The following is a 24,774-nucleotide window of genomic DNA, read 5'->3' as shown; positions in this document are numbered from 1 at the left end:
AGGGAAGGAACGCCATTCCAGTCTGGAAGTAACTTTTCAGATTTTGATTAAAGATTACCACGACAAACAGTTTTTTTTTCTGTGTATTAACTTGCACGGATTATTTGTTCACCACAAGACTAGTAATATGCGCTTACAAAGTAAATAGGGTCAATTTTGATTTCATGACGACTTTAATACTTTCTGTGCACAAAAACAAAACAAAAATAAGGACTTTATTCAACAATCTCTTCTCTTCCCTGTCATTATCCTTACGCAGGTGACGCAGTAAGCACAGTGAAGGCTTCCGTGTTTACGTCAGAACGCCGGCTCAGTATTGGCCAAAGCTGATCACGTGATCAGCACGACACATGCGTGTGATGCTGACACAGGAGCCGGCCAAAAATCAATCGCCGTTCTGATGTAGAACCTGGAAGCGCTGGATGTAAACAACGTATGAGAATGACACAGAAGAGAAGATATTATTGAATAAAGTTGTTATTTTTGTTTTGTTTTTGCGCACAAAAAGTATTCTCGTTGCTTCATAAAATTAAGGTTGAACCACTGCAGTCATGTGGACTGTTTTAACAATGTTTTTAGTGCCTTTCTGGACCTTGAAAGTGTTGATTATATTGCTGTCTATGGACGAGTCAAATATCTCTCAGATTTCATCAAAAATATCTTAATTTGTGTTCCGAAGATGAATGAAGGTCTTACGGGTTTGGAACAACATCAGGGTGAGTAATTAATGACAGAATTTTCATTTTTGGGTGAACTAACCCTTTAAGCTTTAAAAAAAATGACTTTATTTCATGTCAAAATGAAACTTACTGCTTTTGCCGCTCAGAGACCTGCTGATATAAGATCCTGGTCCAATTTCAGAAGTGGTGTCGCTTGAGCTCGATCATACATGTTGATTAATTACTTATATATTGTACAATGATGAAACTTGTTTAATTAACTAATGTAATATTGTGAGAGCAGTGAAACGTATTTCAGTCATTTCACAAACTCCAGTCACTGGAGCGTGTCGCAGCGTTGCGACGAATACGTTGATGTTCATGAATATTAATTAGGTAATGGAGACGGACGCCAATTACGAACGAAAGTATAGGCAAAGTCCCTTTAAGACAAGTCATTTCACTCGGCGGCCATCTTTGAAACGCCTCTCGGGCATTCAAGTGCAGCTCCTATCTCTTTGAATGGGGAAACATCAAGTTCTCCAAAGCTGTTGGCCAAGCTTTCGATTAAATTTCATATTTGAAATCACCAATGAAATCTGACAACAACTGTCTCATAAATTTTGTTTCTAAATGCTCGATTCTAGTGATGTCCGGTTCGTGAACGAAACGTTCTTTTGAACCGGTTCTTTTAAGTGAACCGGTTGAACCAGTTCACCAAATCGGACTGAATCGTTCGAAACAGTTCGCATCTCCAGTAAGCAAACACTAATCCACAAATTACTAAAGTTATTCACTTTTTGACATGCCTGACACTCGCTCTGACTCGAAATAAACCAACATCCTGGAGTTATTCAGTTACTCCAACAGTACACTGACATAACCTGCTGTGAAGAACTGATGATGATGAGCACGAGCAGCAGAGCAGCTGATATACTGAGTGAGCATGCACGGCGTACACGAACGAACGTACACGGCCTGTCACCGTTCTCCTTCTCGAGTCAAGAATCGGTTGCAACGGTTTTCGGATCACCAGTACACAACCGAGAACTGCTTCTTTCGGACATGTCCGATTTGAGAACCGATGAGCTGATGATACTGTGCATGCGTGTAACTTTTTAAGAGAACGAAAAGCACGTTAGTCAAGTTTTGTTGAACATTGGAAAGTGTGATAATATAAAACATACTGGAAATATGTTTATGACTTAATTCAAAATACAAAAGGTGTATTGTGCTTTTCCAAATACACCATAACAGATTAATAGCATACAAAATACTGTACATAATACTGTACATGAGAAACTACATGCCAACATGAACATAAATATTTTGTACACAGATCAAACTATCTAATGTTCAGAAATAGTTCTACAAATGTCTTTTTCTATATTAATGTTATTTAAAAAGCATTATTGTAAAAGTTGTGCAGTTGTGCTTTCAAGTTAATTTTTTTTTAAAGATTGGAAACAATTAATTGTTTGTAAAACTATCAAACTAAACATTTATTTGTTTCATAAATAATCCATGGACAGCTTATTTAATTTCTAAACAAGGCGATATAAAGATAAAAATGACGTAATCAAACTACAGCGAGAGCAAACAAGCGACTCCTTTTGAATTGCTCTCGCTCTCGCGGTTCTCGAATCTCAATCTCGTTCTCGAGTAGAATCGGTTGCAACGGTTTTCGGATCACCAGTACGCAGAACTGATTCTTTCGGACATGTCCCATTTGAGAACCGATGAGCTGATGATACTGCGCATGCGTGATTCAGCGTGTGATGATCTGAAGCTACCGAACAGTAATGACTGTCACAGCACCGGTTAATTAGGACAACTGATGCGAGAGGACTCGAATGAGGGGCCAATCTGGCGAAACGTAAGTTTATTTAATTACAAATTAATCGTAATGTAAGAGGATAATGGTTTCTGCGCTGATGAAGACTAATTTATTCACTTTATAACTGTAAAACTTCCTTGTTTGCACATCACTGCCTGTATATGTGTTTGGATGCTTTAGATGCAAAACTAAATTGTAAGAAACGTTTCAGATTATAATGATGTTTTAGTTGACTGATGTTATGATTACTGACTTTATATATTTGAATGTGTTAAGTGTTTTTTCATCCCTGCCCGCGATAGACGACGTCATCGCGGTTGACGTCATTACGTCGGAGCGTAAAATAACCGTTTTTTTCAACCGGTTTATTGAAACGAACTGTCCGAAAGAACCGGTTCGCGGAAAAGAACCGAACTTCCCATCACTACTCTTGGGTTCTATACTCTTTGGTATTAGCTGGCTCCTGTGTCAGCATCAAATGCATGCGTCGTGCTGCTTATGTGACCAGAGCCGGCCAATACTGAGCCTGCTTTTGGACATAAACACAGAAGCTCTGCAACGTAAATAGTAGGGCTGGGTATAGACTTTATGTAGCCCCGTCCCTTTTCAGCGCTGCGCTCGTTGTCTTTTGACTTCCGGCTTGTATTTCCACAGCGATCTTATGTATTTATGAAAGAACTGCTCATTTTAAAATCTTCCCGGTCTACTGACATTTGTTAAGACATCTGCTTTAAACATAACAATGCTCATGATAACTTTCATTAACTCTACAACAGGTAAATCCACTTCACCAGCTAATTATTCTTCAACAGCGATGCCATAGAAATATACAGAGCTACCGCAAAAACAGAAGTTCAAAGACAATATTCTAAAGATAGCGGCGCGCTTGTTTCTCTGGTAAATAAGGTCTATTGACAATTTTCACGATTCGATTTGATTACTATTCACATGCTTTCGATTCGATTACGATTTCGATTTGATATGGATGTAGTATTTCAGTTAAAGTACATGGCAAATTTTCTAGAGGAAAAAAAATCTCTCAACTAATGCTGTAAACTACACATGTAAGTCAGTTGGTACTACTATAATAATATTAAAGGTTAAATTAACTTATGTATATACAAACACTTAAATTACACTCAATTAGCCTATGTTTTTATTATTTACATTTACATTTACTCATTTGGCAGACGCTTTTATCCAAAGCGACTTACAAGTGAGGAATACAACAAGCGAGTCGTCATGACGAGGCAAATAGACACAAAAAGTGCTCACAATACAAGTCTTAGGTAATGCTCAGAGTATCATAAGCTACAATAGAGAGGGATTAGAGAAAGTGAAAGGATAGGTATATATATATATATATATATATTTTTTTTTTTTTTTTTTTTTTTTTAAGATGAGGTTAAGTGCTCACGAAAGAGATGAGTTTTCAGCTGTCTTTTGAATATTGCCAGGGATTCTGCATTCCGGATAAAGGCAGGAAGATCGTTCCACCAGCAAGGAACAGTGAACGAGAATGTTCTGGAGAGTGATTTTGTGCCTCTCTGTGATGGTACCATGAGCCTTCGCTCCTTTAGTGAGTGTAGGCTTCTGGTAGGGATGTAGACTCGTAAGAGTGAGTGGAAGTAGGAGGGTGCATAGCCTGTGGTAGATCTGTAAGCAAGCGTCAACGCCTTGAATTTGATGCGAGCAGCAATTGGTAGCCAATGAAGAGAGATGAAGAGAGGCGTGACGTGTGCTCTTTTGGGCTCGTTGAAGACGAGACGTGCTGCAGCGTTCTGAATCATTTGTAGAGGCTTGATTGTGCATGATGGCAGTCCAGCCAGAAGAGCATTGCAGTAATCAAGCCTAGAAATGACCAGGGCCTGGACCAGAAGTTGTGTTGCATATTCTGTTAGAAAGGGCCTGATTTTCCTGATGTTGTATAGTGCAAATCTGCATGACCGAGCGGTCTTTACAATGTGGTCTTTGAAGGTCAGTTGGTCATCAAGGATTACTCCAAGATTTCTGGCCGAATTTGATGGGGTAATAGAAGATGTGCCTAGCTGGATGCTGAAATCATGATTTAGAGTCGGATTGGCAGTGAAGACGAGAAGCTCATTCTTTGCCAGGTTGAGCTGTAGATGATGTTCCTTCATCCATGCCGAGATGTCCGCCAGACAGCTTGAGATTCATGCAGCTACTGTGGGATCATCTGGTTGGAATGAAAGGAAGAGTTGTGTGTCATCAGCATAGCAATGGTAGGAGAAACCATGTGCCTGAATGATGGGACCAAGTGATGTAGTGTAAATGGAGAAGAGGAGGGGTCCAAGCACTGAACCCTGAGGAACCCCTGTGGTCAGTTGATGAGCTTTGGATACCTCCCCTCTCCAGGCAACCCTGAAAGACCTTCCTGTGAGATAGGATTCAAACCAGAGAAGTGGAGTACCTGTGATGCCAAGTGATGAGAGGGTGGACAGAAGGATCTGATGATTCACCGTGTCAAAGGCAGCAGATAGATCGAGCAGAATGAGAACTGATGATTTGGAATTAGCCTTTGCAATCCGCAAGGAACTGACAGTAGTGCAGTCTCGGTCGAGCGGCCACTCTTGAAACCAGACTGATTGACGTCCAATTGGTTGCTCTGTGAGAGGAAAGATGACACCTGGTTGAAAACAACTCGTTCAATTGTTTGTGCTATGAATAGTAGGAGAGAAACAGGTCTGTAGCTGTCTACAAGAGACGTGCTTAATGTGGGTTTTTAAGCAGTGGGGTTACCCGAGCCTGCTTGAATGTGTTAGGGAAAATGCCAGTGTGGAGAGATGTGTTGAAAATGTGTGTAAGTGCTGGTAAAAGTGTAGGAGCGATGGCTTGTAGAAGGTGTGAGGGATGGGATCTAGAGGGCAGGTGGTGGGATGGCTGGAGAGGAGAAGTTTAGATACTTCTGTCTCAGTGAGGGGAGAGAATGAAGAAAGGAGGTGTGTGGCTGTGTGTGTGATTGGTCTGAGTTCCTGTGTGTGTGGAGCGGAGAACTGACTGCTGATGGTAGATGTTTTGTCAGTGAAAAAATTAGCAAAATTTTCAGCAATTAGTGATGAGGTGGGTGGTGGTGGAGGGGGACAGAGGAGAGAGTTGAATGTTTTGAAAAGTGTGCGTGTGTTTGAAGCACTGTTGATTTTGTTGTGGAAATAGGTAGATTTAGCAGCATGAATTCCAGCAGAAAAGGATGAGAGCAGAGATTGATAGCAACCTAGGTCATATTGGTCTTTTTGATTTGTGCCATTTCCTCTCCGCAGCCCTGAGTTTGGTCCGATGTTCATGAAGAACATCTGATAACCAGGGATTAGAGGGAGTAGCACGTGCAGGCCTGGATGACAGAGGACAGATACTATCAAGAGATGAAGTTAGGGTGGAACATAAAATGTCTGTTGCTTTATTCACATCCAAAGATGAGAACTGTGTGGGTGAGGGAAGGGAGGATGACACGACAGAGGAAAGATGAGAAGAAGAAAGAGAGCGCAGGTTTCGTCTGAAGGTAACTGGTAGAGGGGTTGGTGGTGAACAAATAGGGAGTTGTAGATTAAAAGTAATGAAGAAATGATCGGAAATGTGCAGAGGTTTTACCAAGATGTTGTCAGTGACGCAGTTGCATGTGTAAATGAGGTCAAGTTCGTTGCCAGATTTGTGAGTACTTGTGGTGATGAGCCGATTAAGATCGAATGAGGCTAGAAGAGAGTGGAAGTCTGAAGCATAAGGCTTCTCTAGATGAATGTTGAAATCGCCAAAAACTACAAGTGGGCTACCATCCTCTGGGAACGAGGACAGCAGCATGTCCAGTTCCTCTACAAAGGTACCCAGTTGGCCTGGGGGGCGATAAATTAGTACGATATGAATTTTGGCAGGATTTGAGATTGTAATAGCATGAAACTCAAATGAATTGTTGTTGCAAAGAGAGGAATGAGTCGAGTATTTCCAATTGTCAGAAATGAGAAGACCTGTGCCCCCACCCCTCCCAGACTGGCGAGGGGTATGAGAGAAAGTGAAGTTGACTCAGCAGGGGTTGCTGAGTCCTCTGGACGAATCCAGGTCTCAGTTAATCCCAAGATATTAAGAGAAGAATTAGTAGAAAAGCCTGGAATGAAGTCAGCTTTGTTAACTGCTGACTGACAGTTTTCATAGACCCACAGAGACAGAGAGAGGAGTATTAGTGTTAGAAGAGGAGTAAATAGGGCGCAGGTTAGAAGCATTGCGCTGCCTTTTACGTGGGTTAGTGGAGCGTTGCCGAGAGACAACAGGAATGTATTGAAAGCACATGCTGATGATGAAGGAAAAGTGTGAAAGGAGGAAGAAAGTTAAGTGCCTACCGGTGTCGTTGCTCGGTGGAGTCGCGCAGGTAGAGTCGCAGGTCTTTACCCGAGGAGGCTGAACGCTCCCGCTGACGCTTCCACGACAGCGCACACACACAATAAATATACAGCTTATTAACACGTGATTAGAAGAGCTACGCCCGCCTTGCAAATTTGCGCTGCAAAAGCCTAAAGCCCGTGAATGGCTGCGAATCTAAACGAAACTCTGCTCAATTACGAGCAATAACACCAATAAAGTCTGCAAACGTGCCTGTTATTCTAAACAAGTGCAATTAAAATACAATTAAAGTCAAGGTACAAAATAGGACAAACACAGATACGAATTTAAATCCTTCCTGGTAGCAAATAATAAACGAAGCTAATGACCCACAACAGATATTAAGCAAAACACTTACGCGCTCCTGCCGTCACCACTGCCAACTCGCTACTCTATAAATAGAGTAGCGAGTAGCGAAAATAGAGTATAAATAGAGTTTAGAATTACATAATCATATTTCTACTCCAATTCGTTTTTTTGAAATATAAACATTTGGCTGTCATAACTGATTTATTCAAACATGCAGTAAATATTGAAGAACATTAAAAATTATAATGAATATTTAACGGTGCATAGCTATATTTATCAGAATTTTGCTTTCTAGAGTACACTTTTCTAGCTGACTAATGAGTTTATGGTCACTGAATATGTTATGAATGTGACGTTACGTGACATTGTTTACAAGCTGTTTTATTGACGTCTTTCCGAGGTTGAAACACTGATTGAGCGATTACACAAGACATGATACGGATTTCGGTAAGTTGTACTGTATATTTTAACATACCTTCAGATGTTTATTCATGTTTATTTCACGCTGTAACTGGTATTAAAGCGGAGGAGAGGATGTTCACATGCACTCCGTGCTGCCGCTTCTCTTTAACTGAGGCGCTAAAGCGATCTGTCACGTCACATTAAACAGCGCCAAAACGGTATTTATTTTTTGAATCTCCTAATAAGATGGACGTCATTTGAAATCTGAGACTTTGCTTCATATCAAAAGTAACAAAGCACAATAAAAATGAGAATGGATTAAAATCGAGAAATCTATTTTTTTTTTTTACCCAGCACTAATAAATAGCTTTGCAGAATGACAGGGGAGAGACGAATTTGTTGAATAAAGTCATTATTTTTGTTTTGTTTTTGCGCACAAAAAGTATTTTTGTCGCTTTATAATGTTAAGGTTGAATTGATGATTTACTACTTTTCTGGACCTTGGTAATTACGTTGCTTTCAATGGAGGATAAAATAAATCTTTCGGATTTCATCAAAATATCTTAATTTGTGTTCCAAAGATGAAAGAAGGTCTTACCGGTGTGAAATGAGGGTGAGTAATTAATGACAGAAATTTCATTTTTGGATTAACTAACCAGCTGAGCTACTAAGCAAGCTTAGTGTAAGTAAAACTGAACATATGGAGCTGGTTAATGATGCAAACTCCAAAATATGTTTGTTTACAAATCATGCACTATGATAGTGTTTTGAGGTCATAACATAATTGTGCAAGGAGCTGTGTGAAAACAAGTCTTTATTGATCCATAATCTGCCACTGTAATCATAATTGTGTGTGAAAATGATTAAAAGTGCTTGCTGTTTTACTGCCTCTTGTGTTCATTTCTGTTGGAAACTGCAGTGATATGTACGTATTGGTACAAAAATGTTGCCACAGGTACGTTTTTCCAATGAGCTTGTGTTGGCTGTTTTACCATTTTTAGGCAGGATGGCGATGTTCTCCGGCAGAATGCCTTGTTTCCGAGAAAACGCAGTGAACTTGTCCAAAACAACTTGGCTCAGGTGGGGTGTTCTGCCTACAAAAAATAAAAAAATAAATAATAAAAAAAATACAAGCACATCAAAATGTCACAGAAACAATTCTGACTAAATCAATGCAAACTACAGTAAATAATTTAATTAATTGAGCTAATGTTTTTTACAGTACACATTGCAGGTTGAAATTTAAGTAAGATTAGAAACGGCATTCAAATCCATTTACTTCCGTAGTATGATGTTTCAGAGAGGAATAAGATGTTCAACAAGAAACATTTTACATTAAGGTTATATTGGTTAGAGGTACAATATGTAATAATTTTGTCCGCTAGAGGTCGCTAGAAGGCTATTCAAAACAAAGGCGTAGCTTGATGACGCCAAGTTTTAGAGCGGACGGTGCAAAAGAATAGGGATTGGAGTCGGGAAGAACTCATGTTCATGGATGAGATTATTAACGTTACTGTAGTATGAAGCAGCGCAGGACCGAGCGTTGTTGGAGTTGAACGAGGCCGCTGGAGTGATTGCGCAACACACGTCTCACGAGCAGCAGAACTTTTATTATGACACAGTCGCCGGCGCTGCTTCTGCTTTTCCGGTCATGAGTATGAGGTAACAGCTCTGTTTATCATTTTAGATACATTTGAGAGTGTTGAAAATGATGTTATAACGTTACTCTGAGCGTTCGCTCGGTGGCTGCTGTGAGACACTGTTGCACAGTGCAGTAAGCTGATCGATTTTAGAATATAAAATATTGGATGTCTTGTGTTGATAAATGGCATGCAATTAATTTTAAAACGTATGATGAAGAAAATTATGTATTACTGTTAATAAAAATATAGCTGCATCTGATTATGCTATGTTAGCTATTTGACAAAATAGTGTTTTTCTCTGAGGCATGGTAAAGCATGGTACTCGAAAAAAAATCAAGAAAATTGATTTAAACAATAAGACTAAACGTGTTGAGCTATATAACAATTCGTTTTCTGTCTATAAATATATCAAAACAGTTATATATTAAAGCGTCTTTGGTGTTTCCATGGTTTCTACAAAATAAAACCGGAAACTGAGGCAGACCGAGGGTTAACCGCGGGTATGACGCAATTGACAGGCGACTCCTCACACGTCCCGGAGCCTTGGTTAAAACTGCAATTTTCTCACGATTTACAAATAGTTGAAAACATTTGGGATATTGTAAGTACTCAAGTGAACAAAATATATAACACTGGCCTAGTGGTTTTTTGGATATTTTACTGCAAAAATATTACATATTGTACCTTTAACATTAGTTAACATGAACAATGAGAAATACTTCTAAAGCATTTATTAATCTTAGTTCATGTTAATTTCAATATTTACATTATTAAAATCAAGTTATACCTGTTAACTTGAGCTAAATGAACTAACAAAGAGCAGTTTAACTAATGTTAACAAATAAGAAATAGGCCTGTAACAAATGTAGTGCTCATTATTAATGCATTAAATAATGTTAACTTAATGGGACCTTGTTTTAAAGTGTTACCAAAAAGTCATTTCAGAGTTGAACAAGTTATTACATTTTGACCAAATTGATGAAAGAATAACATGACTAATTTGCACTAAGACCAGGAATGAAGAAGTAAAAAGAGTTTCTCAGGGTGTAACATTAAAGGATTAGTTCACTTCTGAATGAAAATGAAGAAAACGACTGAAGAAAGAAAGACATGAACATCTTGGATGACATGGGGGTGAGTAAATCAGGAAATTCTAATTCTGAAATGAACTAATCCTTTAATCTGGGACCAGATCCAATTCGCTAAGAGGGACGAGAAGGATCTTCATGTTGTCTGGCTGGATTTGGAGAAAGCCAATGGCTCTTTTCTCACATCGGTTGATTGACTTTGGCCTGGACTTTTTCCACGTGCCTGCATGTGTCAATACCATCATCCAAAGCTATTTTGTGGATTTGAAGATCTGCCACTCATTACATGACTTTACAACCAGCTGGCAAAAACTTGGCAGGGGAATAGCTATGGGGTGCTCAATTTCCCCCATTTTATTCACAGCAGCCTTTGAAGTCATCCTGATTGGAGCAAGGACCATAGCGAGGGGATTAAAGGAACAATGCAGGATTCAGGTTGCCTCTCCTCCGGTGCTTCATGGATGATGTCAAAATCCTGCTCCAGACAGCGGCATGCACACACAGCACAGCTCATCAAGAGGCTGGAAGAGCTGCTGAGCTGGGCCAGGATGAAAATCAATTCGGCCAAGTCCCGTTGTCTCTCTATCCGCAAGGGAAGGCAAGTGTACACAATTTCTTTCCAAGTGACAGGGGAAAGAATTCCAGTGCTCTCTGAACAACCAATAAGAGCCTGTAAGAGTAATTAGCTGAGCTCACAGATAAGCATATGGCAACCACAGTTACTGAATGAATGAATGAATGAATGGTATATTTATATAGCGCATTTCCTATGTACAACTGTACACCCAAAGCGCTTTACAATCATATCAGGGGGTCTCTCCTTAACCTCCACCAGTGTGCAGCATCCACTTGGATGATGCGATGGCAGCCACAGTACAACGGCACCAGTGCGCTCACCACACACCAGCTGTAGGTGGAGAGGAGAAAGAGTGATAGAGCCAATTCAATGGATGGGGATTATTAGGAGGCCATGATTGGTAAGGGCCAATGGAGGGAATTTGGCCAGGACACTGGGGTTACAGCTCTACTCTTAATGAGATGTGCCATGGGATTTTTAATGACCACAAAGAGTCAGGACCTCGGTCTCATCCGAAGGACGGTGCTTGTTACAGTATAGTGTCCCCGTCACTATACTGGGGTGTTAGGACCCACACAGACCACAGGGTGAGCACCCCCTGCTGGCCTCACTAACACCGCATCCAGCAGCTACCTAGTTTTCCCAGGAGGTCTCCCATCCAGGTACTAACCAGGCTCAATCCTGTTTAGCTTCAGTGGGAAACCAGTCTTGGGCTACAGGGTGAAATGGCTGCTGCTCTGATGAAAGATGGCCTTAAGAGAACTGATCAGAGCTGCCTCCCTGAGCATCTTGGTTTGGCATGCAGGTGGATCGTTTCCTTGTTGTACTCGCACATAGCATTAATATGTGCATGTTTTTTTTTGTTTTTTTTTGGTTAACTAAATGTTAAAAGATGAACTGTATGAAAATAGCCAGCATCTGCTCTTTATTTCTCTCAGTGTGCACACTTTTATAGCATTAAAATTTTTTGTTTTAACAAAATGTGTATTATAACAACGTTTGCTTAAGTTAAAGAAGTTAGTTAAGAGGCTAGTTTGCTAACTTGAACTGTCTGAAAAAGCCAGCATCTGCTGTTCTTTTCTCTCAGTGTGAGTGTGCACATTTTATAGCATTTATGGTTTCGTTTTGTTAACTAAATGTGTATTACCAGCGTTTGCTTAAAACCTGTTAACACCCAGCACACACTTTGATTACATTATTTCAAAGTTACTACTAGGTTTAATGTAAGTTATAAATGTAACTTGACAGACGATACATTATTAAAAAGGTCTAAGACTCAAGCTTAAATTTTTGACTTCTGTTTTATTCAACATATCTTTTAGTGACAGAAATTTCTTAATTTGTGTTAAAAAAAAATTAAAATGTGAAACCAAAAAAGTTATAGAAGTTTATGAAAATGATTTATGAACATTTTTTTATATAATATTTATTTTATAAAACATGGGACAATAATATAATTTATAAAAGTAAACAAAAAAAAAATCACCAGCATAAAATCTTGCACAATGACAGAAATAAACAGCAGATTTCAGGCTATTTCAGGAGTAGCCTCAAAGACTTTAACCAATCTCTGAGTATTAAAAGCTTTTAATACACATTTAGTTAACAAAACAAAACCATGCACATTTTCAAGTAAAAGTGTGAGTACAACAAGGAAACGATCCACCCGCATGCCTCTCAGCCATGGTGCCTTGATCAGTTGTTATCTGCATCTTGAGCAGATGATGTCACTAGAAGGGAGGTGTGGCCAGGCCCACTGAACACGCCCCAGTTTCTTGACTCCACCCCATGTCAAAACAATGCCATGAAGTGAAACACACAAACTTATTTAATACTTAATTCTTCTGCAAACATATGTGGCATTATATTGACTCCACACAAAACTGCTTTGGCTCAGGGCCGCTATAGGTGGTGCCATGACCAGGTGAGGAAGTTGTCAGAATGCACAAAAAGAGCAAGAGCGATGGCAAACAAGAGGCCCCAGAGCCCTAAGAGGCAGCCTGTCCGGAATGCCAGGGAAAGGGATGGAGAGCAACAACTTAACCAGTGGAGATAGGCTGGCTTCGTTGCTCAGTCGACCAGCCACTTCCTGAGGCACATCGGCTTCAGCTCTGGCGAGGTCAGTAAGAAGTAAAAGATCTTGCCGAAGAGGCGGAGAAAGAAAGCTTTTGGCTATGGCTGAGGAGGACTGACAAGAGCTGGGATGCTGAGAAGCCTCAAGGCATAAGAACCTGAGATCTAAGTCCAGCGGCAGGGAGACGTCCCTGTTCGCTGCCCCACTAACCTGAGATGTTCTGGGACATAAGGGGCGAAACATCAGTGAAGGGTGGCTCCCAGCTGATGACCCTGCGGCTGGCAGTTTGGCACCAGCAGAGGTGCGTCAGGCATTAATGCCCCGCAGGTTTTATCACCAACCTCTTTCCAATTATACTGCAAGTGTGTCGCTCAAGGGCACAGGGGCACTATTACGGGGGTGCAAAGTATGCCAGGCATATGGGCCCAGGATGCTAGAGGGCCCCAAATCATGACTTTGGATTTTTTTGTGGTTTTTTTTTTAATTTTCTTTACTTTTTTTTCTTTCATACACAAATATTTTATGTAATAATATTGTAGTAAAATAAAATAAAATCAGTGAATTATAGAAAGTAAGAAGTGTATGGAGGACAAAACCTGCAAAAACAATAAATAAATATATACGTAAATAAATATATGAAGAAATGTAAAAAAATAAAATAAATAAATATACGTAAAAAAAAAAAATTAAAATAAGTATTTATACTTTCATTTCCTTATTTATGTATAATTGTATTTTTCCCCCACATTTATTTATTATTTTCATTTAAATAATGTTCATTTTAGGCTGCTGTAACTTTAAGAGCTTATGCACGGACCCAATATATTGATATACATCAAATTCTCCCATTTGTTTACCTTTACTCAAGACTGGCCGTGTTTATGCGAATACTCGGATTTTGACATTTTTGTGTGCATTTGGCCGTTTAGCCATGCACAGAAAGCTGCCTGTCAGTATGCGAATACTGAACATTAGTTCTTATTTGTGGCATTTTACACTTTTATAAACTCTTTTTTAACATTAAGCACGTCCCACTCTTTATTACTCATTTGTTCATGTTTCTTTTTTGCTCTAATGTGTCAATAACTCCTGCTCGCTAAAACTTGCACGGACATGCATATGCGTGTATATGCGGCGTTTTGAGTTTGTTTTTGATCTGTTTTCATGCTTTTTCGCTGTCTTCAGTTTCATAGTCAATTTTCTAGTTTGTTAATTGTTTCAGTTTGCCTGCATGTTTGTCTCCTTGTTTACTGATTAATTAATGTCTTCAGTTCAGGTGTGTCTTGTTAATTTAGTCTCGTTAACCCCTTGTTTGCTGTGTATTTAAGCCCTCAGTTTATGTCTGTCCTTTGTCTAGCTTTGACTATGTTATGTCAGTTGCGTTTCTACTGTCACTTCCGGGGCTTGATCGTGCCTCGTCGGGGCTTCCTCGGGGCCAACAGCCAGGGTTTTTCAGCTCACCGAATACCTTGGTCCAAAACGGGCCAGCTCGGGCTTGAGGGAGTGGTTACGAACAAAGGCGTAGTTTATCTGTGTGTGGAGACGGAGGCGCCATGGATGATTACATAGGTTACCAGCTAACATCAGCATTAAAGACTTTTAAAAACATTTTAGCTCAAAGCTCACTTTCAGACAGCAGCAAGTGTTTGAAATAACTTCTGTTTGTGATCCGATGTGGATGCTGATCACCAAGACTATGCTCGTTATTACCATAGTAAACATGGTAAATACGACGGCTTGAAGAAATCAGACAAATCATATACGTAGGCTATCACAATCATGTATTTATTTTATCTGTCAGCACGTCTCGTCTCTTAACGGACTGTCTGATATCCATATTTAGCTCCGCATATTTCTTAAATTAAAGCAACTCCAGTTCCCTTTCGAAGGGGAACTCTACTCTGCGTTTACCGCTATGGGGAACCGTCACTCGTGACAGGTGTCCGAATGCCAAAGAATCACACTACTCCAATCCTATTGGCCAGCGACAGCCTATGACGTCATCATAGCGCGAATCCGGAAGTATAAAAGAGCGCCTGGGGAAACAGTATCTTCTCGTCTTTCGGGACTGTTCTGTCTATGCCTTTGTTTTCTACACTGGTAAGTAATTACTCTACAACATGTCTGACAAACGTTTCAGGAAGTGTGCTGATCCTTGTCCTAGGTTTTTAACACCGGAGGACACACACAACCTGTGCGTTTTCTGTTTGGTCAAGGAGCACGCGTGGACAGTGCTTGAGGGCGCTGTCTGCACTAACTGTGAGCATCTTTCCATGAAGACGCTCCGTTCTCATCTGGCCCTCTTCTCGAGGGAAGAGGCATCAGCGCCTTTGCCCTGTGGTTCCGGCCCTGCTCATGCTGAGGCAGAGCGGCGGCTGAAATCATGGGGCTCTCAGGTAGAGCTCGCTGAGGAATTTGAGAAGGGTATAAACCTGTCTCAAACCGAAGCGGCTGACGAGGACGCACTCCTGGATGACGATGACGTTTTGTCTTTGACATCAACGGGTCCAGGAGCAAGCGGCAAGCCCCAGAGAGCAGGAGATGGCCGTGGAGGAAGAAGCGGGTGAGCCCGCGGCTCCTTCCAGGCCGCACTGCCCAGCGTATGCAGAGTTATTGAAGGTTATGGAGCGCGCTTCGGGCAGGCTGCAGCTGCCTTGGGAGCGCGTCAGGAAAGAGACCGTGCGCGGCAGGCTTGACAAAGCGGTGGAGGTATAGCGAGGGTGAGTTGCTCCCAGCGTTTCCCTGAAACTGCTGGACGTTTGTCTAGTCATTTGGCATGCACTCTCCTTCAGCATGGCGGAGTGGGCATTTCGTTCCCCATAGCGGTAAACGCAGAGTAGAGTTCCCTTTCAAAAGGGAACGTCTCAGGTTACGTATGTAACCATGGTTCCCTGAGAACAGGCAACGAGACTCTGCGTTGCCTTGCCATGCTTCAGGCTGCCTGCTGAACAGTCCCTCAAGACGAGTAGGTACTGACTGTTTCCCCAAGTGCTCTTTTATACTTCCGGGTTCGCGCTATGATGACGTCATAGGCTGTCGCAGGCCAATAGGATTGGAGTGGTGTGATTCTTTGGCATTCGGACACCTGTCACGAGTGACGGTTCCCCAGAGTTTCGTTCCCTGTTCTCAGGGAACCATGGTTACATACGTAACCTGAGACGTTTTTCGGGATTCCTCTGTTTCTCAGACTGAAAATATAACTGTTGGGACTGTCACTGGAGAGAGTGCTAAAGCTCCTCAGGTCGTATTTTTGGTGGAAAATTTGTAGAAATTATCATTCTTTGTAAATGTGATGTAATCATATGACTACAAATAACATGACTACAAATAAACAGAAACAGACGCAACTGAATAAGTGCACGTGTCCTCTTTCTTTTGTGAAATAACAGTAAATACCACTTTATTTCTGTGACTAATGTTTAATCTTGACACACATTAATTCATTATGATCAATTTGTTTGGTAAAACATTGATGCTTGGGGTTTAAATCTTTAAGTAAACAACAAAATGCCAACAAATGCCTGCTTTTATCATGTTCACTTTACGATCTCGCTAGTTTCCAGTTTCCAGTGATTTATTTTTTATTATTTTTCTGATAAAACTTCCATTTGTTTGTGAAATGACGGGTTTGTGTGACGTTGTTCCAGAGAGGCGTGTCACGGGCGGGTTTTAGTGAAGCGCTGCGGAGCTTCTGGTCCAATGGTGGAAATGCAGCTTGATTTTGGGATCGGTGCTACAAGTCCGGGGCTATTAGCCTAGCCTGGCCCGATGGATCGGTCCATTTCTGTCTACTGGCATTCCCCCGTGCACGTAAATGGGTGTCCAACATTGTTCAGCGCTGAAGTCTGCTTCACTCCATCCATCTGCAGTTCCTAAGACCATCTGGGTCCTCAGTCCAGAAAATAAGATTGCCACCATCCCAGAGACTCGTCCCAAGATGGCCGCCATCCCAGAGCCTCGTTCCAAGATGGCCGCCATCCCAGAGCCTCGTCCCAAAATGGCGCTGCTCCTGAGTCTCGTCCCAAGATGGTCACTGCCCCTGAACCCTCAGCCAAGATGGCCGCCACGCCTGAACCCTCAGCCAAGATGACCGCCACGCCTGAGCCCTCAGCCGTTATGGCCACCACACTTGTGCCCTTCGGCATTCTAGTGGAGTATGAGGGGATGTCTTGGGGTCCAGAGATGGCTCCAGCCCTTGAGTCTGCTCCACTGCCCCAGCCCCTGACCAGTGTCCAATGATGGCTCCAGCCCCTGACTAGTGTCTAGTGATGGCTCCAGTCCCCTGAGTCTGCTCCAGAGTCCACTCCAGCCCCTGAGTTTGCTCCAGAGTCTGCTCCAGTCCCCGAGTCTGCTCCAGAGTTCGCTCCAGCCCCTGAGTCTGCTCCAGAGCCCGCGCCAACCTACGAGCCTACTCCTGGGTCCATTCCAGTCTAGAAACCCATAGCTATGCCCAAGAAAATTTTGCAGACGGGGTACCTGTCTATGGCCAAGGAGGCCACCCCTGAACTGCCGGCTTTGCCATGGCCCCCTTAGCTGCCGGCACCACCCTGGGCCCCAGAAATTCCTGCACCTCCCTGGATCCCTGTACCACCAATAGCGCCCTGGAGGCTTCCCGCCTTGCCTAAGACTCTCTTAGTCAGTCTCCAGGGCACCCACCCTCCCACCCATTGGACTTTTGTTTGTTCAACGGCCTCCTCCCTCCCTCCCTCCCTCCCTCTGTTGGACTATCTTTTACGGTGCGAGGACGTGCCTTTTTCAGGAGGGGGCGTACTGTCACGTTTTGAGTTTGTTTTTTATCTGTTTTTATGCTTTTTCCCTGTCTTCAGTTTCATAAGCCGTTTCTCAATATGCGTTCTTGTCTGTACTTGTGTTCTTGTGGACTTGTGAAATGTCATCAGTCGCTGCCTAAATACTGTTCCAATTCAAAGTTCACATCTAGCCAAGTACAGTTCAAATCCCCGGATATGTTCTTGATCCGCCCCTTTTATCGAGGATGCATCGAGAGGTGATTTGTGCGGACTTGAGACAGCCAGGAATCCCAGAATGCATCTTGCACTAACCAGCAAGCGTCAATAGTAAAGGAGAAAACCTGCGTAATTTAAACATATTACTGTTACGTCATGACATGTAGTTTTAAGAGTTTTCAGGTGAGAATGTACTGGTTTAAAGCTCACATTTGTGGTTTATTGATAAAGATGGCGCCTTTCTGAAATTTTGATCTGACGTTGTCGGAGTTGTGAGATCCAGGCGATCAACGGGTGCTCAGTGCTCATGTACCCTGCCGAGAACAGCCTTACCTCGGCTAGTCCTTCTGACGTTTGTCGCTGGCTCTGATGTCTCTGTAGTGGTTTAACATGACATAATTCGTCTTTTGTATATCTAACGGCAATCTTTGGTCTCATGAATCTATAATTTGTTCATTTTGGCTAAGGGCAAAGTGACGTTTCATAACTTTATTTAGGCTATTTAACTTTACCGTTGTAGCCTACTAAAGCACTAATTTTGTACGTTTGACTGAATTGTTTGCTTTATTTCTTATTGTATATTCTTATACCTTTAATAATGGCTATTAATTTATAATGGATCATTAAAACTGACATTTTACAAAAAGAGACAGGGTTGTGTTTTAGTCTATGTTATATTTCATTTTATTACTGTGAAGATCAGAGTATGCACATATCTTAATGTTTAATATTTTTGAAATGTAAATGAAAAGAGGCAGGGTTGTTTAATATTTCGTTTTGTTATAAATACTGTATGCAGACATTGAAGATGAATGCATTTCCTGAACCACATTTGTGATGCTATTAATGTTGTTTTTTTTTTTGTTTTTTGTTTTTAATAAAACGAAAAGAGGCAGAGTGGTGTTTTATAACCCGTTTCATTTTAATGTTGCCTAAAATATACATACAGAGATAAACGGAGTAGCCAGAGCAAGCTGAGTGATGTTATCAGGCACGCTGCTATGCCATTTGCAGAATCACCGGGCTTGCGTCCTCCTGTCCACCGGAGTCCGTTTTCCTGAGTCAAACTTAACAAGTCCTAACTACCAAGGACGTAAGTCCGAACTTTGCGAACTTAGTATTGAGAAACGCCTCTAGTCAGTTTTCTAGTTTAATTGTTTCAGTTCTCATTGTGTGCCTGTCTGTTTGTTTCCTTGGTTACTGATTAATTAGTGTCTTCCGTTCAGGTGTGTCTTGTTAATTTAGTCTCATTAACCCCTTGTTTGCTGTGTATTTCATCACACTGCCTCCGCCGACTTGCCTTCTTCCCATAGTGCATCCTGGTGTCATGTGTTCCCCAGGTAAGCGACGCACAGGCACCCGGCCATCCATATGATTTAAAATAAAACGTGATTCATCAGACCAGGCCATCTTCTTCCATTGGTCCGTGGTCCAGTTCTGATACTCTGGTGCCCACTGTTGGCGCTTTCGGTGCTGGACAGGGGTCAGCATGGGCACCCTGACTGGTCTTCGGCTATGCAGCCCCATACGCAAACTGTGATGCACTGTGTATTCTGACACCTTTCTATCAGAACCAGCATTAACTTCTTGAGCAATTTGAGCTACAGTAGCTCGTCTGTTGAATCGGACCACACGGGCCAGCCTTCGCTCCCCACGTGCATCAATGAGCCTTGGCCGCCCATGACCCTGTCGCCGGTTCACCACTGTTCCTTCCTTGGACCACTTTTGATAGATACTGACCACTGCAGACCAGGAACACCCCACAAGAGCTGCAGTTTTGGAGATGCCCTGACCCAGTCGTCTAGCCATCACAATTTGTCCCTTGTCAAACTTGCTGAAATCCTTACGCTTGCCCATTTTTTCTGCTTCTAACACATCAACTTTGAGGACAAAATGTTCACTTGCTGCCTAATGTATCCCACCCACTAACAGGTGCCGTGATGAAGAGAAAAGCAGTGTCATTCACTTCACCTGTCAGTGGTCATAATGTTATACCTGATCAGTGTATAAACAATATAGAAAAAGTTAAATCATACAGTCCTAGCAAACAGTAATGCTTAAACACATTTGACTAGCTAGCTGATAAAACCAACAACCAATTAACTATCAAGACTGACTGGCTAACACTGTTTTTCTCATTTGCCAGTGCTCTTTTATTCCTTCATTTTAACTAAAGGCATATCTGAATGTTTGTTTTAACCTTAATCAACAAGTAGAATCGACCATGACATCGTAACCTTATCCTATTCCTTTTTAACACAGATAATTCGCTCACCCAATCAATGCTAGATGTTGTACAGCTGCAGCTCATGTGCATGAAAGGTAAGGTTGGTGGTCTGAACTAGTTGATACAGGAAATAGTATTCAGAATATAAAAAGAATAATTAACTTAAATGTATTTGAGTACTTTTTTTCAAAGGCTTTAAAATACAAAATAGTATTTTGTTTCTCAAATATGCATGTACTGTATCTGAAATACTGCCCCACCCTGCCCGGGGTTAGGCGCAGCATGAGAAGTCATGCAAAACAAAGCTGAACCAAACCACGTGCAAACATTAAATTCACAGCCTGCTACAAATTCAAGTTAATTTTAAGGTGTGTAAATGCTGGTGCTGTTACCATAGAGTTTGCTGACCACTGTAGTGGAGTCGGCCTTGGTCTTGACAGTGTGGATCAAAGCAAATTCATCACACTTCACATCAACAAAACGCATGTCATTGTCATTCTCCCACCCTGTGGAACAAACATTTTTCATTTGAGTCCTGTATAAACCACTATACTGTATTTCATGTCTAGGTGGTCATATCTTTCTTACGTTCACTGCGGTAGCTGAATTTTCCAGGAATATTAGTCTTCTTAGCGAGTTGGTTCGACCTCAAGCTTGTGCCATCAGGACTGGAAGACCGAGGACAAATGGGTAAAATCTTTGCATTATCCAACATGGGAAAGTTTCGTTCATAGTTTATTTTTAGTGATCAGTTTATTTTACTTGAGACTGGAATATGCCATCTCCAGATCTCCTTCATCAGTCGGTGTCAGCATGGCGACTCCCATCTTCATGTCCGCCTTACAGGTGACAAACCACTCAGCACTGGTGGCAAAACCAATCAGGTACCATTTCCCAGCCACCTATATGAAGAACACACACATCAACATTTTCCAAAGCATATTTTGGTCTCTAAGTATAGTTTATGTCCCTGCATCATTACAAATCTGTGGGATACACATATAGGCTAGATTCCTCCTCTCATCAGCATCTAGCAGTCTTACACTCTTGATGTTGAAGTCGGGCTGTGGCGTGACACCAGAACTAACGGCAAGGGCACAGAGCAAAACTCCCAGCAATCCCAGCCCGGTGGTTGGCATGGCTACTGCAGAGCTCAGTCCAGAGTGTGTGGGAATCTGGGCCTCGAGGGGTGAACTCTGAGCGGAGTCCCACGACATGCTCTTATATAGCGCAGCCCTACGTTACATAAATACACGCCCCTTACACACATAATACTTAACCAGTGTTGGGAAGGTTACTTTGGAAATGTAATAGGTTACTGATTACAAGTTACCCTATTTAAAGTGTAATAAGTAGTGTACCCATTTTAATTACTTTATTAAAGTAAAGTAATGTATCTGATTACATTTGATTACTTTTTTAGTTTAATATCTATGATACTGTTTTTGAAATCAAATCTTTGCATAGCAATGACAGGAAACACTGGAATCTAACAGTGCCTTGGAGAAAGATTTGCTCTTAAAAAATAAAGCATATACATAAACTCAAATAGGAAATAAATCTGTTATTGAATACACGTGTCCTATTCTGTGTCCTAAACTCCTGAAACATTGGTGTCTCATATTTTAGAGCAGTCAGTACAGTTTGGGAAAGAAATAAATTAAATCAATATTATTCAAAATATCCTAGCTGTAGATGCAAAGTCCTAGATTAACTTCACTGGTATTACAGTGGCAGGAAAAATGGGTTCTTACTCATCACAGAAGTCAGTCAAAAAATCTGTAAACAAGTACGAGTTTAATCAAAACACAAAAATATACAAAAATCCTGTTGGTTCTTGTATCCTATGATATTACACTTCTTAAACCTTTATCTTGTGTTTCCTTAAACATTTAAACACAAGTTTTATCCATGAATGACAGCAAAATGGTAAGAAAACTGTTTCTCCCTTATTTCCCTGCCCGAGCCTGTTTAATCTCATGTAACAACAAGTGGGCGTGGCTGTTAAAGAAACAGTACAGAAAACATAGGAAATAATAGGTGCAGGCCAGCGGGGGAGTGGGGAGGGTTGAAAGTTGAGTGATTTTCCTTGGTAGGTAGCTGTGCAGTCACACACAACTCGAAGTTTGCATTTTTGTGGGTAATACACCCTGTGGTGTGGGATGTACCAGATTCTGCCAGGTTTTGCTTCAATTTCATGTCCTCCATGAAACTACAATAGTCCTAGTGGAAAGCTGAATTTCTTTTGAATTTCCTTTTCAGAAATTGAGCGTGCAGAGAAGAAACAACAAACGCTACATCCTTTTTCTTCAATGGAAGCTCAATGCAGTGATGTCCATCAACAAGCTCTATGGACTGTGATACAGACTGTGATTAGGATATACATACATAAACTGCCTATCCTCTATAGACATTTCCTATTTTTTTTGCTTGCTTACACTCAGGTAAATCATAACTCATTTGCTGTTGAATTAGGTTCTCCAGGCTTACTACTGAAATCCTGTTTGCCATCACCTGTGGCCATCCTGTGTTTTGTTCATTTGGATGTTCTCTCTCCAAAGGTCCATTTACAATCCAGCCAAAATCTTCCAGCAAACAATCCAGCTGTGAGAATCCGTTCCCCAATCCCATGATGAGAGATGCTGATGTAGTGGCTAAAAAAAGGTGCTGATTCTATTCTGTGAGTGCATGGAGTTTAACCAGCATCAGTTTGATAAATATTAGAACCTCACTGTGTAAGAAACATGGTGGGGAAAAAAATGTGACAGCAATCAATCCAGCTGTCAGAATCCATTTCCCCAACAATGTGATGAGAGCGGTTAATGTAGTGACTTAAAAGATGCTGATTCTATTCTGTGTGTGCATGGAGTTTAACCAGCATCAGTTTGATAAATATTAGAACCTCATTGTGTAAGAAACAGGGTGGGAACAGAATCTGCCAGCAAACAATCGAGCTTGTCATTAACATCTCTTGTCATGTTCCCCCATCCCCATGACAAGAGATGTTAATGTGGTGGCTAAAAAGATGCTGATTCTATTCAGTGTGTGGATGGAGCTTAACCAGCATCAGTTTAAAGATTTATTTTTTTGGTGATTTTGCTTTTTATTGTGATAGGACAGTATGTATACAGGAAGCAAAGTGGAAGAGAGAGAGGGTGACAGGATCAGGAAAAGTCCACTAGCTGGGATTTGAACTTGGGTTATTTGGAATATTTGCTTTATAACTCGTATACATCCATAGATACATTATGACCAGTTCAGATGGGAGGGTCTGAAGCTGACTAGCTGAAGACGGTACTGTAAGCTTTCCCCATTAATATTCACGGTAGCCTACTTCATTGAAAATAAAGTCCAGCACAGCGCTGCAACAACCATAATAAAAATGAGCCTTTCAGATAGATAATGCTTAGGCTACACTGAACTCTGTCAGAGAGCTACATATGATATGCCAATTTATCTGTTCAATAAAATAGCTTAATCACCTGTTGAGTAATAAAAACGCCATCTCCTGTTTTTTACAAAAAAACAGGTGATTCCAGAGGTTTGAGGTTTCTCGTTTGTTGTGACAACTAACAGGCAAATGACGTATCACGCAATTTCCCGTGAAAACAATCCCGCCCGGTCTAGAAACACTTATAATAGTCTTACCGTAGTAAACTAATTTGAACAAAACAAAGTTCGATTTTTATTAAATAAATAAAAATGAATATCAATAAACTGTACAGATCTTTATAGAACTGTATAACAACATCTAACCCTCCGGTTTAAATTAAAGGTGGACTCAGTATTATTTCAAATACACTATTTGGAAGTTAGTCTGGCCGATACCAACAACAAACTTGTAACCAATTTGCATTAGGGGGCGTATGGCGGTCGAGGAGAGAGAACAAGCTAGAAGGAGATTTGAAAATAAAAAGAAAAAAAACTGCAGAACAAGAGATGGGAGACCATACAAAACAGCTCAAAAGAATAACACTGGAATGAAGGTTTATGACTGGGCAAGTGCTTTAGGACCCGCGTTTATATTAGAACAGCTTTCCAGCTAAGTGGGAAGGCCTGAAAACAGGCTGCTTTGATTCCTTATCATGTGCGTAACACTGGGTTTTGATTGTCTGGAGCTGATGTGCTGTTGGCGATTAACAACAAACCCTTGTCTGTATTTACTCTGGTGTACTGTACATTCATTTTTTGTGCTTCCTTGTCATTCGTTCATCATTTGCGCTTTATTTTTCGGGAAGCATTTTGTTGTGCGTCAGCTGTAATAAACAGACATCCACTTGCATTGCGTGTGTAACAGTGGCCAAATAGTGAGAGTTTTGCAGTTATACTACTGCACACTGACGACTGTTAGAGAATGAGGTGTTCAGCGTCAATAGCTATGTTTCCATCCACCTATTTTAATGTGCATTTTGGAACATCACATAAAAAAACGTTGAATTTCTTGATGCGCATCAAAAAAGACGTGACTTTGCAATGTAACAGCATAACTGGACCAACCAGCGGACCGATCTCGCTGCACAGCATCTGAAATGCTGTTTTTGGTCATTCTGTAATGCCTGAGCAAAGTCTGTCATTAAAGTGGTTCGGTTTAATTCCCTCCAGCGCCTC

At 41.2% G+C, this 24,774-nt stretch overlaps 1 protein-coding gene across 4 annotated transcripts in view; it reads right to left on the bottom strand.

Moving 5' to 3' along the window:
- LOC127512115 (cytosolic phospholipase A2 gamma-like) overlaps nt 1-24,774 on the bottom strand; it is a 135,692-nt gene that overhangs the window by 88,183 nt on the left and 22,735 nt on the right. Inside the window, exons 1-2 of one of the 4 annotated variants that reach the window (XM_051892745.1) lie at nt 21,210-21,345; nt 20,929-21,068 (exon numbers count right to left, since the gene is read on the bottom strand). The exons of 2 other annotated variants lie outside the window; for them this stretch is intronic. In XM_051892745.1, coding sequence (XP_051748705.1) covers nt 20,929-21,068; nt 21,210-21,305 — 236 coding nt within the window. In that variant the 5' untranslated portion in view covers nt 21,306-21,345. Of the gene's footprint in view, nt 1-20,558; nt 20,664-20,928; nt 21,069-21,209; nt 21,346-24,774 lie in introns of those variants that run through there. One more of the 4 variants, XM_051892746.1, reaches the window with a different exon arrangement.

Source organism: Ctenopharyngodon idella, chromosome 5, assembly GCF_019924925.1.
Source record: "Ctenopharyngodon idella isolate HZGC_01 chromosome 5, HZGC01, whole genome shotgun sequence".
Lineage (NCBI taxonomy): Eukaryota > Metazoa > Chordata > Actinopteri > Cypriniformes > Xenocyprididae > Ctenopharyngodon > Ctenopharyngodon idella.
This window is presented reverse-complemented; position numbering and strand designations above follow the sequence as displayed.